This window comes from Onychostoma macrolepis, chromosome 13 (genome assembly GCF_012432095.1).
Source record: "Onychostoma macrolepis isolate SWU-2019 chromosome 13, ASM1243209v1, whole genome shotgun sequence".
Lineage (NCBI taxonomy): Eukaryota > Metazoa > Chordata > Actinopteri > Cypriniformes > Cyprinidae > Onychostoma > Onychostoma macrolepis.
Window position 1 is genome coordinate 7367710 of NC_081167.1, and position 19055 is coordinate 7386764.

A 19055-nucleotide genomic window follows, 5' to 3' on the forward strand; every position below is an offset into this window, starting at 1 on the left:
TATGCTAAATGTCCTGCTAGGATCAGGCTGACAGTGTACGTCAGAATGTGTTATGCTCTGGATCACTCCGAGCGGTCCACCCAGAAGAGGAAAGTAATGGAAAGCAGATGTGATGTCCTCTCAGTGCTCAAACCCTTGGTTATTGCTTAATAATCCGCAGAGTAATCAGGCTAACACATTAGCCCAGCCATGCTTCAACACCATTAGCAAACCTTCTAGTCTCTACTTAATAACCCGAGAGCCTGCCTGCTGAGTTATTCATATCGACTCTGCAAGCTGTCCCATCCAATTAGCTAAAGAGAAGTGGAAAACCAATTAGCTGTCTCTGTAATGTCATTTTACGGCCCGATTCATGCTTGTTAGACGATGCAACAAGAAGATTATTAGCCAGGCTTTGGCCAAAGTCACATTACTTAGAGAAGCCTCTGCAATCGATGAAGATTCCACTCACACTAGTAAATACTTGAACTTTCTTATAGGTAATTAGCATCAGAGATGCTAAATATGCGGTTGTTGTGGTTAGCACAATGTGTTTTATTTTTATAAAAAGAACTCTTAGAAATAGAAAGTGCAGTAAATGCAGGTGGACCAAATGTTATGTAGTGTTTTTGTTTTTAAGACAAAAACTAGCATGCATGCTAATGCTGGACTAGCATGGTTTCTGCTAGGTAGTGCTGATTTTATGTGTTTTACTTGGGGAGGAAACCCAGTTGGTGAAGCTACAGTAGTAGACCAAATAAGTCTTGTTAAGCTAATAGGCTACCATGATAATAAATGGTAATATTTTGGCAGATATAATAAAACAATACAGTCATGTGAAGTGCTCAAACAACTTTTATTTAGCATATTTTAGGAATGGACATCGTTAGACCTGTATACCTCACAAGTGGCCCCATACAGTATGTAGAACTCAAGCCAGTTTTTCACATGTGGAAGTGTGTCCGCTCTGCCCCAGAGTACTATCCATATCCTTTCCTCTCTTACTCCCATGTTTGGTGAGGTTGGAGGTACTTTGCTACAGCTCTGACCTATTTAATGGCCTTACGCTCAAAGTATACTTGGGTTTTAGCGTGAACACTTTGCATATGCGTACAGCCGAACCCACAGCCTTTCAAAGTATACACCTTTTGATAGTGTGTGAGAACACAGACGTTAAAAACTTGTGCTCTAGAAAGTTTCATCCGTGTCCAGTGTCTGCGGCATTTCTCTACAGAAGGTATGATCGATAAAAATGTCTTCATACTCGTTTATGAAGTACGAATACACGTGGATAGAACATTTATATTTCGCAATGTACATGTAAAAACCTAAGTATACTTTGGGCTTTAATGTGTGTGTGTGTGTGTGTGTGTGTGCGCGTGTGTGTGTGTACATCTTTGAGTTTCTGGATCACTTCTACCAAAATTTCTTCCCATGCTCCCCTGCCTTAACCTCTATATTCTCCACTAAGGTCTATAGTTTAGGGCTGCTAACCAGAAGGTTGTTGGTTCAAGCCCCAAAATGAGCAATCATTAATAATTTTTTTGCATAAAGATCAGATTGTCCTAACATTTTTGTTGCACTTCCCACTTTTCTGTCAAAAAGTGCCTCCTTTTTAGCTCCCATAGCGAATGAATTGGAAATTGGGTCGGAAGGGGTGGTCCAGAATACTGGTTTGTTTTGACTGTTAAAATGTTTTTTCTTGTACACAGCTTCGCGTGAGGATAACGCTCCTCTGTTTTCCCTTTCTAAACCTCTGATGTGTTTCCTTCTCTACCTTCCTTTAGCTTTGCTGTGTGGCGTCTGTTTCCCGAACGATCTCATGCAATTTACCACAGGACTGGGTTTCAAGTATTTTTAGCTCCCCTGTGTGTACTAACCATCGAGTGGATTGTGCTTTGCAATATGCATGATCTTTTACCTGAGGGATGCATCTTTGACTTTCAAGGGGCATTGCTTGTTTTCTGGCTTCCAGTTTGAAATTAACTAAAGAGGAGGAAAGGTTATTTGAGTTTGGAGGACCTGGACTGAGTTAGCATCTAGACTTTGCAGTCCATGATAAATAATATTGTCTGAATAAACCTGTGATTCCTTTTGGTGGGTTTATGTAGATCTATTTAGATTTAATGGAATGTTCTCTTCTAAGCTCACAATACCTCTCCTCTAAATTTTTAACTTCTCCCCTCGACTCGTTTTTCAGCTTTTCTGCCATTGCTTCCTTTTTGAATGAAATCCTTACATGTCGTTTCTTGTGTAATTTGCATCGGCACCAGGGGTAGCAGTGCGAAGCGTGGAGGAATGGAGCGTTCTCAGAGTAGCACGTGGGACAGCGGAGAGGAGAGCAGGAATAAGCTGGTGAAAGCAGCCTCCACTTCCAAACTGCTGTCCAAAGTGGTGAAGAATGCAGAGAAGTAAGTATTAGGTTCCTTCTTTCCCCTTTGTCCTACAAAGATTCGTGCTATGGACTCGATTCCTCATATAAGTCATCCAACTAAAGTACAAAAAAATCTGATTGACAGAAGTGTTTTTGAAACAGTGCTTTAAAGTGGTGCATAAATAAAAATTCCAAGAAACTCAGATTTCCCGTGAACTGGAGCTCACGTGATTTATGAAGATACATTCCACGTTTCATTTATTTTTTGTAATATGATTATGCTTTTAGCTACCAATATTTAGTGTAATACTTTCTGTTCAGCACATTTTACTTGAATTTGAATTAATTCAATAAAATTCATTCAATTTCTGCACATAATATGCAAAAAAGTCCAGATCCATGTGTTATTGCAAACAATCTAAGTTGTCTATGCCCCATGCCTCCTGCTGAAGAAAAAGTATTCATGCACCCTAATATTGTTGTAAACCTGTATGACTTTCTTTTTTTTTTTCTTTTTTTTTTTTTATGAAAACACAAAATGAAAAGTTACTGATAATGAAAGGGGATGGACACATTCCAAAAAATAACATAAAAGTACCATAAATTGGGCTATACCACTTGTGCGCTATATATTCCTTGTGCGCTATATATTCCGTATTGTCTTCCGACAATAATGTCTGAAATTTGTGTGGTCATTAACTTATAATATTCCTCTCGCCATAACATAAAACTTATGATATGGTGCATTTGTGGTGCTTTTATGTGATTTTGGTTAACACTGTACAGTAGTTGCAATTGTTAATATTAGTTAACTGCATTAGTTAACATAAACTAACAATGCAATATACTTCTAAATCATTTATTAATCTTAGTTAATGTTAATTGCAGCATTTAATAATAAATTATTAAAATCTAAAGTTCTACATTATTTTGTGGACTAGCATGAACTAACAGTGATTAATGAATAAATGAATGATAAAAATGAATAATTGTACTTAATTAACTAGCGTTAACAAAGCATAAGAAATACTGCAACAAGGGTATTGTTATTTTTTTATTATTAGTTAATATTAGGGACCTTATTGTAAGTGTTCTGTTATTGTATGGGGAAAAAAGCATGTCAGAGATTCTCTTTTTGTGTTCTGTGGAAAAAAAAGAAAGTCATATGATTTGGAAACATCATGAGAGTGAGCAAATGATGACAATAAAATTAATTTTCATTTTGGAAATGTTCCTTTAAGACATTCCTGTAGTTGAACAAACATGCCATTTTTGGAACTCACTTTTTTTGTCTCGTGTTAACAATATTTTGAATTTCTTCCCATTTCCTCTTCAGACACAGAGATCCAGTCATCAGCCAAGGTAAAGTCTCATTTTGCCTTTATGTGATCTATTATGTTTCAACTTCATTTTTTCCTCATGTGTTCCTCTCATTTCCTGTATCACAGTGGTTCAAGCGAAACTGCTGCCTCGTGCAGACCTTCTGTGCACTTTAGATCAATACACATTTGCACAGTAACATCTGTAAAAAACATTTAAGCTGTGCCCTGTAGCCAACTTGCATTTCACAAGTGTAAATGAAAGCTACAGTAGCATGATGCCACCTCTTAGTACTTGGCTTTGTCCCAGGGCAAGATTAGCAAGACGCCGAAAAATACTGTTAGCACCGGGCTCATGCCAGTGGTCACAGGCTAAGTGTGCCCTGGAACGACCTTATCCCCAGTCTGCTACAGGTGTGCGCATCTCTCGAGTCATTTTAATCTTGGCAAAGACACACACAAACTAATGATCACGCCCATCTTAAAAACTGCTGACAGGCCTCTCTTACTATACATCAATAAAACTGTTCCTTGTCTGTCGTTCTGTGTTTGTTTTTTGAGAGATTATTATTTCTGTCCCATGCCCAGCTAAAATGTCAACCCGTGAAAAAAACAGTCAAGGTAAGGCCTTCCTCTCTACGGGGCCGAAAACCGCCGAAAACGTTTTTTAACCCCTCCCTTACCCGCTTCAGGCTGGTTATAAGCGTTTCTGGCACTAATCCTCCCACTTTAATTCTCTTAACATGTTGATCGATCTGAAAGATCAATGGTCAGTCACTTCTTCCACTCTTCTTCTGTCTCTGCCACTCTTGTTCCTCAAAATCTTAAATAACATTTCTGGAGGAATCAATAGTAAGTAGATTTCCTCCCAGCTTACAGGCAAGACGATAAACACGCATCTCGCTTCTTCATTTCTTCTAAATAGATGACTTGCTGTAGATTCACCACCAGTAACTCATTAGCAGAGGAATGTGTTTGTCCTAAAATAAAGATACCAGAACAGCTTTACGGCTGAATCTCAATAAAGCTTTCTAGTTCATATTTCACTGCAAAAGAAAAAAAAAAGAAAAGAAAAGAAACAAGAAAGAAATTCACATTTATTATAACTATCCATTGTAACATTATTTTTATGACAGCTAAGCTCTTTTACCTTAATAGTCTCATTCTCATGACTGTAGAATATGTGGGGAAGAATATTTTATTTATTGTAAAATAAAACTATTTGTTGTACTGATTTCTAAAAAAAAAGTACTTGATATCCATTGAAATGATGACGAAATGCAAAAGATTTTTTATTTAATTAATTATTTCATAATAAATAATATACATTTTATAATTTTTTTGTGGGGGGGGGTAAAATGTATGTGTGTATGTATGTGTGTGTATATCGCAAAAAATTGATCAAATGTATAGTATTTATTATAAATGAGTTAATTAATAAAATAAAATTAATTAAAATAATTTATCAATTTTTTTTTGTAAAAAAAAAAAAAAACTATATTTTTTTCACAAAAATAATTGTTAAAAATTTATATTATTTATCATTTATTATATAAAAATAAAATAAGTATTATTTTAATTTTTTTTTGATTTTGGGATGAAATGTGGCCTAGATGTTTCTGTAAGATTCACCTTTATACCATAACTAATTCAGTAAGCATGTACTGTGGTAGTTCAGCCAAAAATGAAAATTCAGTCATTTACTCATTTACTCATCCCAAATCTGATTACTTTCTTTCTGCTGTGAAACATAAATATTGTATTATTATTAAAAAAACACACAAAAAAAAACATGCACACAGACATTTCTAAAATTCTTTCATGCTCATGTTTGGAACAACATGAGCATGAGTAAATGATGACGGAATTTTCAGTTTTGGCTGAACTATCCCTTTAAGGATATCAGTGTCAGTGAGGAATGTTCTGGAGATTCTCGGCCAACTAAGCTGTTTTTAAAGGTTATCTGTGGTCAGATGTCTTGTTCAGTGTTAAATACTTTATAGAATTATGCAATGCTATTATAAGATCTGCTACTGTGCAAAGTGATTCTGGAGAGCAGAGAAAATACTTTTTTTTTTTTTTTTCTGTCCATTTTTTCACCAACTTGATGTTTCTGCTTTATACTTTTCTTTATTAAATCACAGCTAAATTTGGGCATTGTCATTGCTCTGGGCCTTCTGCACGCTGCGCAAAGCTTCACTTTTGTTTTGCTTGGGTTTATGAATGAGTTCAAAGCATGAGCCTCACTAACTCCATCGAAGAGCTTCATTTAGAAATGTATAGTATTTTAAAAACTTTAAGTAAGAAGGAGCAATGCTAGAAGCTAAATATATGCTATGTGGTTGTTAAATGTTGCTAAAATGAACAAACTCACGCAGTCTGTTCTGAAAGACCATGTTCACTACCAAATTTAAGATAACTTGCTTCTTAAATTCAAGATATACTTTACACAAACAAACATGGGTTTTGTTTGAGATACACATTTCATTCGCAGTAGTTACTAATTGCTTATAATTATTGATTCTTAATAATTTGTTACTATCTTCTAGTATTTTCTTACAATATATTTCTTTCATCAAATTTCTCCACAGAGGGAGAATATATTAAAATGTTCATGCGAGGACGACCCATCACGATGTTCATCCCATCGGACGTGGAGAATTACGACGATGTCCGCACCGAACTTCCCCCAGAGAGACTCAAACTGGAGTGGGTGTATCCTTTCTAGCATGCTTTGCACATATTTTATTTTACAATGGTGCATTACAATACTTTACATACAGTAGGCAAAATAAAGATGTAAAAGTCAAATCATAGCATGACACTACATAAAAATGCATTTAAAAAAATTTCATTTGAAAATGGATTAGAATGTTTATGGCAAGAAAATTATTTTATTTTATTTTATTTTATTTTATTTTATTTTATTTATTTATTTATTTATTTATTTATTTATTTATTTATTTATTTATTTATTTATTTATTTATTTATTTATTTATTTATTTATTTATTTATTTATTTATTTATTTATTTATTTATTTATTTATTTATTTATTTATTTATTTATTTATTTATTTATTTATTTTATTTATTTATTTATTTATTTATTTATTTATTTATTTATTTATTTATTTTTTATTTTTTAACCAGTATTTGCATAGACAATCCACCATTCCGTGAATTAAATTCACAGATATTAAAACATTGTGACGGTCGAGTAAACCATTAGATAGATATTACATACATTTTGGGTTTTTGGTATATTGTTGTTTTCCCTGTATCATCCTTGACTCAGACTGGCAGATATGGCTACAGGGGACGTGACTGCCGTGCAAATGTGTACTTGCTACCTACCGGGGAGATCGTATATTTCATCGCCTCAGTGGTTGTGCTCTTCAACTACGAGGAGAGGACACAGCGGCACTATTTAGGACACACTGACTGTGTCAAATGGTGAGACTGAAAACACATATTGTGTTATTGGGGCCATGCAGTTATCTATTGGTCTTATCATTAGTCATATGGGACTTTGTCACTGACGGGGAATAAATAACCAGCTCTCACTTAAAAAATTTGCATTGAAAGATGTTGCGGTTTCACTTGGTGATTGTCTGTCATTGTGAATTCATGTTTATTTTTTGTCTTCCTGAGGCTGTGTAATCACAGGATGGAAATGACAGGAAAATTTCTTCTGTGGGCCCTGATTTAAACAAATGAGCTGATGTGATTTACAAAAGAAAAAGAAAAAAACCTTAACAGTATTACCTTAGCATTGTTAACCTGTTCCTGTGGCCTTGTGAATATTGGGTAACTCTTTAGATTTAGGTATCGGGTAAAGTTAAGGGATCTAGAATGTAGTCATGAATAAGGCATTGATATGTACTTGTTAAGTACTAATAAACAGCAGATATGCTAGGAATATGTATGCTAATCAGCAACTAGTTAATAGTGCTTCCTAATCTAAAGTATTACCAAATATTGTCTAAAATATGTATATAATGGAATTCATACTGGTCTCTAGGTTTCATTATATGGACAAGCCAGTGGAAATCCTTATTTGTTGCATAATTGCCTGATGACATATTAATGACAAAGCCATATTCACCTCAGGAGGACTTGAGCAGTGTTGATCAGTGAATGTTCTGCTCTCTCTGAATGTCTGTTTCTCTTCTAGTCTTGCTGTTCACCCGGATAAGATCCGTATCGCCACAGGACAGATAGCAGGCGTGGATAAGGATGGCAGGGTGAGTTTTATCAGCGTAGCTACCATGATAAAGCACAAACTTGTGTTTGCTGTAATGTACACTACCGTTCAAAAGTTTGGGTTTATTATTTTATTTTTTAATAAATTAATACTTTTATTTAGCAAGGATGCATTACATTGAGCAAAGGTGACTGGAAAGACTTTTGCATTGTTACAAAAAACAATTATATTACAAATAAATTCTCTTTTGAGCCTTATAATTATCAGAGTATCCTGAAAATATCACAATATTACTTTTTTTACTGTATTTTTGATCAAATAAATGACACATTGGTGAGCATGAGGCATCTTTTAAAAACATTTTTTAAAAATCATACTGACCCCAAAATTGTTAAACAATCATAGTTGTTGTGTCTCTCGGAGTATGCAAGTATTCAATCTTTTTAATATTCACTTTCTAACAATGGCAAATGATTTATAAAACTTGATTGTTGTTCCGTATCTGTATTTCTGCATTGGTAATCGTATAACTGACATGAATTAAAGTATGATACAAGTGGCTCATTCTTCCATAATAGCTATTTCTCTCACTTTGTTTTGTTCTGTCAGTATAACTTGATTTTCTCATAACATTTACTCATTGCTCATTACATGGCATTATTTTTTTTTCTTTCCGAGGACCTGTTAAACTACTCTACTTCATTTTCAAATATTATGCTCCATCTTTTGACTTTAGTTATGCAAAATTGGAGAACAGGTCTGGAATAACTGGTTAGTTTCTATTCAGCTTTAGCAAACAAACTTTCAAGGCAAACAGTATGTCTTGAAAGTGCATAAACAAACACATCTACCTGCAGGTATTCAGAGGATCCCTAAAGAACTTAAAACACTGTAAAAACACTTTACAGAAGTTTTATTCCCTCCTACTAATTTCTTTTCCAAACAACGTTGCTTGTTTATCAATATAAGCTCTTTTGGATGTTTGACTCATGAATTCCTGCTGTGATATTTGAGATCTCTGTGTTGTGATCTGTGTGTGATCCTGCAGCCGCTTCAGCCTCACGTGAGAGTCTGGGACTCCGTCAGTCTGTCCACGCTGCAGATCATCGGCCTCGGCACCTTTGAGAGAGGAGTTGGATCCCTCGCTTTCTCTAAAGCCGTAAGTCTAACATCAGCTACCTCATTTGAATTGGTTTCATTATGTGTTTAACTAGCAGTGCCTAACAACTATTTTTATAATTGATAAGCCCGGTGGTTTGTGTTTTTTCTTTCTTTCTTTTTTTCAATTTTTCTAGTGTTTTACACTGTGCTCTTCCTGGATCTGGGTCATGTTTGCATTTTTTTTGTAACTGCAAATAATTCTAAGCTTGAAATCAGGATAAGCCATAAAATAATATCATATCTGTGAAAATCGACTGAGAATTGAACAATATTTGTCATTTGGCTCAGAGGAAGATAGGAATTGTGTTGCCTTTGTGACAGTTTTTCTGGTGACTAATGGATAATACAAGACTTCTTCACCTTATAAATGATGGAAAACCAAGTTTTTATGAACCTGGTTGTTTCAACATCAAACACTGCACTTTTTGGACTCTTTCAGTGACTATTTGAATGAAGTGCAAATATATAAACAGCTATTGTATGGGGTGACTAAAGAAACCGAAAGTATTGTGATTGAGTGTTTGTTTGTAAACAGTAATTTCATCTGAAATGTTAGAGTATGGAATTGTGACGCTCAAACTGTGTGTGTGTGTGTGTGTGTGTGTGTGTGTATGTGTGTGTAGGACTCAGGCATTCATCTCAGTGTGATTGATGACTCTAATGAGCACATGCTCACTGTGTGGGACTGGCAGAAGAAGTCAAAAATCGCTGAGATAAAGGTACGTGGACACTTCTTTGACTCATTTGGTTCTCTTGTCTCACATATCACCACTACCTTCCTCTTTTACCATCTCCCTTCCTTTGTTCCGTTCTTTTAGATTTCTTAGCTCTTATCTTGTTTCCTTCTTCTCCTTTCTTCTCAGTCCTTTTCATCGTGTTTCAGATGGCTTCCTTTTTGTCCTTTTATGTTTTGCCATGTCTTTGTACCTTTTTCCCCTGTTTCACTGCCCATTCTTCTTTTGCTTCTTCTCATCCCTTTGTTCTTCATGTAATGATTTTGCCAATGTACTGTTTTATTAGACAACCAATGAAGTGGTCTTAGTGGTGGAGTTTCACCCGACTGACGCCAATACCATTGTCACATGTGGGAAATCCCATATCTTCTTCTGGACCTGGAGCGGTTCCTCACTCGCCCGCAAACAAGGCATCTTTGGTGTAAGGACACCCGTGCTTATATTTCTCATCGGGGAATTAAAAAAAAAAAATAGTTCACCCAAAAATACAAGTTTGCTAAAAATTTACTCACCCTCAGGCCATAAAAGATGTGCAGTGAATGCAGTGCCGTCAGCATGAGAGTCCAAACAACTGATAAAAACAATAATCGCAATAATCCTCTCATAATCCTACTCTGGTCCATCAATTAACATCTTATGAAAAACTGCCTGTTTTTAAGAAACAAATCCATCATTAAGGCACTTTAACTTTAAACTGTCGATTCTGGCCAAAATATCACTCCATAATAACGCTTCCTCTAGTGAAAAAAGTCCATCCCTTATTGTCCTCTCACGTCACGATTTTTTTCACTGGAGAAAGCAGTGTTATTGTATTTTTGACAGAAAGAAGTTTGAAGTTAAACTTGTCTTAAAAATGGATTATTGTGATTTTCATTTTTTTGGATGAACTATTCCTTTAATGAGCTTTTTATTTGACAGTTGAGTTTCACAAAGACTGCGTCTTTAGACTAGTTTCAAGATCCCTCTTTGTCTTGCAGCTCATTGGTATAAGAGTGTTCAGAAAGATGATTTTAATCTACAGTTTCAAAAACAGCATATCAGTTTGAAATAAACAAATCGATTCAGAACTCTGATTCATTGATTATTTAGCATAATTACTCAGAAGAGATTTTTTTTTTTTTTTTTATATTAAAGATGTTTTAGTAAAAATACAGGTGCATCAGGTGAACAAGTACATTTAGTTTTGTAGCTTATTTCAAAGAGTGAAACTTTCATGTATTCTAGATTCATTAAAGTAAAACATTTCAAAAGTTTTGTTTGTTGTTGTTTTAATTTTGATGATTAGAGCTTACAGCTAATGAAAATCAAAAATATTAGAATATTTACATTTGAGTTTCATTAAATGACCATCCCTACAGTATAAATGCCGGGTATCTCTTGTTCTTTGAAACCACAATAATGGGGAAGACTGCTGACTTGGCAATGGTCCAGAAGACAATCATTGACACCCTCCACAAAGAGGGTAAGTCACAAAAGGTAATTACTGAAAGGGGTGGCTGTTCACAGAGTGCTGTATTAAAGCATATTAAATGCAAAGTTGACTGGAAGGAAGAAATTGGGTAGAAAAAGGTGCACAAGCAACAGGGATGACTGCAAGCTTGAGAATACTGTTAAGCAAAGCTGGAGTCAGTGCATCAAGAGTCACCACGCTCAGACGTCTTCAGGAAAAGGGCGACCAAGCCACTTCTGAAACAGAAACAACGTCAGAAGCATCTTACCTGGGCTGTGGAGAAAAAGAACTGGACTGTTGCTCAGTGGTCCAAAGTCCTCTTTTCAGATGAAAGTAAATATTCCATTTCGTTTGGAAATCAAGGTCTGGAGTCTGGAGGAAGACTGGAGAGGCACAGAATCCAAGCTGCTTGAAGTCCAGTGAGTTTCCAAAGTCAGTGATTATTTGGGGTGCCGTGACGTCTGCTGGTGTTGGTCCATTTTGTTTTATCAAGTCCAAAATCAATGCAGCCATCTACCAGGAGATTTTGGAGCACTTTATGCTTCCACCTGCTGACAAGCTTTATGGAGATGCTGATTTCCTTTTCCAGCAGGACTTTAGCACCTGCCCACAGTGCCAAAACCACTTCCAAGTGGTTTGCTGACCATGATATTACTGTGCTTGATTGGCCAGCCAACATGCCTGACCTGAACCCCTTGTGGAATCTATGGGATATTTTCAAGAGAAACAGTTGATTCAACAATACAGACGAGCTGAAGGCTCAATAGTGCCTCAGCAGTGCCACCGGCTGATCGCTTCCATGCCACACCTCACTGATGCTGGAGTTTGTGCTAAAGGAGCCCCAACCAAGTATTGAGTGCATAAATCAACATACTTTAAAGAACTTGAACTTTTCTGTTTTGCAAATCTTTTTGATTGATCTTAGGAAATATTCTAATATTTTGAGATACTGGATTTTTGACTTTCATGAGCTGTAAGCTCTAATCATCAAAATTAAAACAAACAAACAAAAACTTTTGAAATGTTTTACTTTACATGTAATGAATCTAGAATATATGAAAGTTTCACTGTTTGAAATGTTACAAAAAATAATAAACTTTTTCACGATATTCAATTTTTTTTGTGATGCACCTGTAGATGTACTGTAGGTAAATATTGCTGTTTACTCGATACTTTGTTATATTGTTTCATATATATTTGTAAGTCGCTTTGGATAAAAGTGTCTGCTAAATGACTAAATGTAAATATATTTGAGCTCATTTAGTGAATATCAATGTGAAAAACATACCATAATTATTTTTAACTAGATTTTTACTGATTGGGGAAAAAAATCGCAGTGTTAGACCATTTTAGAGAAAATGCAGTAAATATTGAGTCATGTATGAAATAGTCAAAAGGTAAAAAAAAAAAAAAAATACATAAAATTGAGAGAAATTTAATTTAGCAACATTTCCCAGCCCAAGAAACATTTCCAGACTAATGCTGCAGTCACCTTGATATACAAAGCACAGACTAGTACATAGTACATGGAGTTTATAAAACCCGACTTCGCATTTATTACTTTTGTGTGTGTGTCTTTGACAGAAATACGAGAAGCCCAAATTTGTGCAGTGTTTGGCCTTCCTCAATAATGGAGACATCCTGACCGGAGACTCAGGAGGAATCATGCTGATATGGACCCGCAGCACCGCTGAACCAGCACCAGGGAAAGGGCCGAAAGGTAGATACTCGACACACACACAGGCACAGACATTATTAGCACTGCCAGGATACTAAAACGCATACTTCACATTAGCATTCTCCTAATTTTTCCATCATTACGTGCATTTCTTTACAAAAAGTGCTTTGGTGGCAAGTTATGGTATCCTCCACCAAATGCAGTCTGATCCTCTGCTCTGCTGCACGCTCTGAAACCATACAGACAAGTGAAGTTCCCGCTTACCATAAAAGAAAATAAAGGAAGTAGAATGAGGCCAGATTCATGTAGGGTCAATGCATAACCACATTATGTTCTACTAAAAGACACATATTAGTGTCATATTAACGTTACTGCACAGGTCAGGAAAGACTGTAGATGTCACACTACTATAGGAAATCTTTGTTTATTTCTTATGTCATGACTGTGAAAATGATTTATTATTGCCATTCCATAGTTTTTCACTTCAGTAGTAAAATACACTCAGTTAAAAAGAGGAATTTATTACACTATGGTAAATGCAACAAATAAAATCTTGCTGACCCTCACATTTGACCTACTACAGCCCATGTGTTCCCCATAAGTTTATGTAAAATAATAATTTGCCATCATTTCTTTGCAACAAGTCTCTTATGCTCACCAAGGCTGCATTTATTTGATCAGAAGTACAGTAAAAACAGTATTATTGTGAAATAGTATTACAGTTAACTGTTCTGTTTGAATGTAATTTATTCCTGTGATGCAAAGCTGAATTTTCAGCATCATTACTCCAGTCTTCAGTGTCACATATACAGTAGGGTTGCCACCCATCCCTTAAAATACAGAATCGTAGGCCTGCACGATTAATCGTTTGTAAACCGAAATCGCGATTTGAAAGGGTGCGATTTTCAAATCGCAAAAGCTGCGATTATTTCTATGAAGAACTATCAAATATGGTAACGAGAATCTACGTAGTTTTTGACAGTTTGCTTCATGCGCATTTTACGTTTGATGCAGAGTTTAACCAATAGGGGGGATTTTAACACTGAAGGTGCTGACTGAACGTCAAATAACGCCATTTGGAAAAGATGTCTTAAAGAACTTTGTTTTTCTACCTCCACAGGACAAGTGCATATGTTGCCTTGTTTATCTAAAAGTGCACTTTTATTTGTTTTAAACCTAGCCAAAAAGCCTGTGAAACATAGTAGACTTTAATTATGTCGATTTATTGGGAAATTACTACATTTCCATGTCAATCCATGTTCATTTTTAGCGTGAACAAAGCGCTGTCACTTTAATTCAGCGCGTGCTGCAGACGCACCGCTCCAGGAAAGCACTGCCGGACCGCAACCGCATGCAGTGAGAACGCTTTAATCCGTTAACATGGGTGCGGAAAAAAATACGCACTGCAAACGGAGCATGTGTGAAACGGGTGTAAAACCTGCCGAAAGTACAGTGTGTTTGGGTTCTTAAAAGTTTAAGATTTTATATATTTATTAAGATTGTTAATTTAACTTTAATTAAGATACTGTAGTTTTTAATGTCATGACAGATGTTTGCATCCTGACAACTTTATATAAAAAAAAAATGGACACGTTTAAGAGGTTTTAAATAAACAGTAGCACAGTGTAGCATAGTTTGTGATTATGCTTGGTCTTTCTTTGGTGCTGTTAAAACCACCACAACAAACTGGTAGCTCTTTTATGAAATAGTAATAAATCGCATTTTAAATCGCAAATCGCAATTTTTATCAGAAAAATCGCAATTCAATTTTTTTCTCCAAATCGTGCAGCCCTACAGAATCGTCCCATATTTAAATGGTAAAATGATGCGTCCTGTATCAAATCAATACGGTACGTGATTTGTCCCGTATTTTACAAATGCCAACACATAATTGAATCAACAAATAAGTATTTTGCACTGTTTATAATACTAACAGCAATTATAATGAAATAAGAGAAGCTCATTTGCGCGTGATTGCGCTAATTTGCTAAATTAGATTGCGCTAAACCTGCGCAGTTTAAAACATCTAGGAGGTCACACCAGCCAGATGTAAGGATAAATGGGAAAGTTATCAATGGGTCTGTCCAGTAACTAATGATGAACGCGCAGTTTGCAGATAAACATTTCAGTTGCTCATGGTGAACTGTGACTTAAAGGGACAGTTCACCCAAAAAAAAAAAAAACATTGTCATCGTTTACACACCCACAAGATGTTCCAATGAATGGGTGAATGGGTGTCCCATATTTTGCCTTGCTGAAGCTGGCAACCCTAGTCACATGATCCTTCAGAAATCATTCTAATATGCTGATTAGCTGCTCAAGACACATTTCTTATTAGTATCAGTGTTGGAAACAGTTGTGGTATTAGAAAAGGTTTTAGTAGCATGGAACTTTGAGGTACTCGTCATCTTAATGAAGACAACCGTCATTTCGGGGAAAAAGTGACAGAAAGAGAAACTTCTAGAAACCTGTGGCAGAGAGTAGCTTTCAAGACTTTCAGTGGAAGTCCACAGCTCGTGATATGTGTCTGAAACTGTGTTTGCATGCATACTAGTGTCTGTGTGCACAAGTTGACATTGTTTTCTCTGTGTTGATCCCGGAGTTGTAATGGTTTTCACTGGCATGCTGTGGAACCGGATTGGCTGCACCGCAGGCTGAAACCCTTCCAAGTCCTGCTCATTTATCACTCCTTTATTTACCCCCTCGATCTCTACAGGACAGTCCTGTGACACAGCGCCCCTAAAGGACGGAAACTACTACTACTCCCAATCACAGAGCCCTATCGAGCACGTGTAATAGTTTTACATGATACTTTGAAATGAAATTCTTCAATAATCTATAAAATCTCTAACTATCAAAACTCAAACTCTTTATGTGTGTATGTAGCTCATCTCAAACTTCTACATAAACAAATGAATACATAAGCACATGACCGCCTATATTTACATATCAATGACACCTGATCAGAAGCTTGGCCCAGTGTTATTGCACTACCATTCAAAAGTTTAGGGTCAGTAAGATTTGTTATATTGAATGAAATGAATACTTATATTCTGCAAGGATGCATTCAATTGATCAAAGGTAATAGTAAAGACTTTTAATGTTACAGAAGATTTCCGAATCCGAATTAGCTTTATTGCCAGGTATGTTTACACATACGAGGAATTTGTTTTGGTGACAGAAGCTCCACAGTGCAACAGAATGACAGCAACAGGACAGGACACCGATAATAAAGATAATAATATACAAAATAGACAATGTACAAAATAGCACAAACACAATGTACAAAATAGACAATTTAGTATGTACAGGTATGTTAGGTGCAAATTTGAAATGTAATAAGTATGTGCGTTAAATAAATAAATGTATGATAGTGTGTGTTTTGATATAAATTTCTATATCAAATAAACTTCCTATTCATAAAAGAATCCTGAAAACATCACAGTTTTCACAAAAGGAAGCATCACAACTGTTTTTTTTTTTTTTTTAACATTGATAATAATCAGAAATGTTTCTTGAGAAACAAATCTGCATATTAAAATGATTTCTGAAGGATCAAGTGACACTGAAGACTGGAGTAACGATGCTGAAAATTCATTTTAAAATGTATCACAATAGAATACAGTTTTTTTTTTTTAATTGTAATAATATTTCACACCTTTAACTGTCTTCTTGATCAGAGAAGTTGATCAGTGAGCATAAGAGACTTATCAATTACGTTCTGACTTGTTCTAGATAGTTCCAGACACGTCTGTTCTTGTATGTTTTGTGGATTAGTATTTTGTTAAATGAGTTGGAAAAATAGAGCGGCATCATGCAAAAACAGCAGACAGATAAGCACACACTTTATGAAAAAGAGTTCCTGCTTAAGCTGTGCAACATCCTCCTCTTATGAAGCCTCACGTGTGCTTCGCCGGCTGCTGCTTCATTTCTTCTTTCCCTCTTAAGTCATTTGGCATGTGTCATGTCCTGAACTGGCCTCGTCTAGCTGATTTCCTGTCTCTGTGTCTGTACGCTCGCTGATACCATGTAACTGTAGAAGTGCGGTAGTGCAGGTGTGAAACACCTCAGTTTCAGATATATGTGTGTGTGTGTGTGGAGTTATGTGTGTATGACGGGGCTGGTTCCGCACTCCAGGGGTCTATATTTCCCTTGGTTTGGATCTCTGCGCAGACAGCCGAGCCATCAGTATTATTACAGGGAGAAGTGATAATCTACTGGAATTCCCAGAATGCAACATCATCACACACACACACACACGCACCCCTGGCCTCACTGGCAAGCGTATCTATGAGCTTCTCTTTCACTGGCTTTTCTAAAAGCCCTATCACATCCCCAATGGTAAAACAGTCTGGCACTTAAACCGCATTAGCCAGGAGAAATATTTGTGGTGTTCTGTTCCCAGAAATTGTGTGCAAGCGGGTCTCCATCTGTCTTACTAACCTGTCCTGTCCCCACAGGAGCGTTTCAGATCACGCGTCAGATCAAGGCTCATGACGGCAGCGTCTTCACTCTGTGTCAGATGAGGAACGGCACTCTGCTCACAGGGGGCGGCAAAGACCACAAGATCATTCTGTGGGACCACGACCTGAATCCAGAGAGAGACATCGAGGTGAGAGACAAAGCTGAGCTAAAGTGCATACTCACACATGCATGTTTTTAAAGAGATGCATATCCAGTCAAAATTTTGAAATAATTACTTTTTTTTTTAATGCTTTTGAAAGAAGTTTCTTATGTAAGCAGTGTTCATTTGATCAAAAATACAGAAATATTGTGTATTTTTTTTTTTTTTACTTTTTTTGTGACCCTAAACTTTTGAACAGAAGTATATGATACTGATCAATATTAATTGCATAGTAAATAAGTTACACTTTATTTTATGGAGACATTGTTACAGTGTAATTGGGTCACTTTTTCTCTTAGCAATTTTAATCAGTACAGGTCAGAATATGTATGTTGTTAATTTTTACTTTACATAAATATATCTGTTAACACTGTATGAAAATGGAACATTATTTTCCACATATTTTAAACAAAAAACAAAAGTTATTTGAAACATTAAAGTACACATTTACTTGCTTTTAATATGTCTTCTATGTATATAAAATCACTTGTACAATTTTTTTTTTTAAACACTTGTTTAATTTTACAATAATTTAACCCAATTACATAAATAAGAATGAGATTAATATTGAATAACTACATATACTGTCTTTAGGGTTAGGGTTATTTACTTGTAATTATGCATAATTTATAGTGCTGTCAAATGATTAAGCACGATTAATCGCATTCAAAATAAAGTTTTTTTTTTTTACATTATATATGTATATGTACCGTGTATATTTATTATGTATACGTAAATACATACACATTTTGAAAATATTTACATGTTTATACATTTATATATTCATATTCTGGTATTTAATATTATACATAAATATATATAATATATAAACATAACATATTTTTCTTAAATATATACATGCATGTGTTTGTATTTATATATACATGATCAATATACACAGTATACACAAATATATTATGTAAACAAAAACTTATTTTGGATGCGATTTAATCACAGCACTAATAATTTACTGTTACACTAGTACATGTAACGTGTAACTGTGTCATCTTAACATAAAGTGTTACCAGAAATCATAGCATATAATATAAGAAACATCACCAGCTCTTATAACAAGATAAGAAAATAACATATCTATCATGTGTGATTGCTTTTCTTCAGGTCCCAGATCAGTATGGCACTATTCGTGCAGTAGCTGAGGGCAAGGGCGAGCAGTTTCTGGTGGGCACTTCACGTAACTTCATTCTGAGAGGCACCTTCAACGATGGATTCCAGGTGGAAGTGCAGGTAAACCAGATCTTTTATCTCATGTGCAGCCTTATACTCTTAAAAATAAAGGTTTCAATAGGAGGTTTTGCAGTGATGCCATGGAACAACCATTTCTGGTTCCCCAAAGAAGCTTTCAATTAATAATTCTTAAAAGAACCTTAGTGTGAAGGTGTCCCCATGGAATGCCATCAAGAACCTTTATTTTTAAGAGTGTATCAATAAACATAGGGTAATAAGTATTTTTTCCCCCCACAATTCTCAATGATCCCAATAATCGTAATCTCTCAAATACATACAAAGAGTC

At 35.5% G+C, this 19055-nt stretch overlaps 1 protein-coding gene across 4 annotated transcripts in view; it reads left to right on the top strand.

Moving 5' to 3' along the window:
* LOC131551907 (echinoderm microtubule-associated protein-like 4) overlaps positions 1-19055 on the top strand; it is a 96851-nt gene that overhangs the window by 63714 nt on the left and 14082 nt on the right. For 3 of the 4 annotated variants that reach the window (XM_058795129.1, XM_058795127.1, XM_058795130.1), the window contains 12 exons: positions 2253-2390; positions 3690-3715; positions 4261-4293; positions 6264-6387; positions 6977-7126; positions 7848-7917; positions 8926-9036; positions 9662-9757; positions 10059-10193; positions 12807-12942; positions 17361-17512; positions 18644-18769. In XM_058795129.1, coding sequence (XP_058651112.1) covers positions 2253-2390; positions 3690-3715; positions 4261-4293; positions 6264-6387; positions 6977-7126; positions 7848-7917; positions 8926-9036; positions 9662-9757; positions 10059-10193; positions 12807-12942; positions 17361-17512; positions 18644-18769 — 1297 coding nt within the window. The remainder of the gene's footprint in view (positions 1-2252; positions 2391-3689; positions 3716-4260; positions 4294-6263; positions 6388-6976; positions 7127-7847; positions 7918-8925; positions 9037-9661; positions 9758-10058; positions 10194-12806; positions 12943-17360; positions 17513-18643; positions 18770-19055) is intronic. The other variant, XM_058795128.1, reaches the window with a different exon arrangement.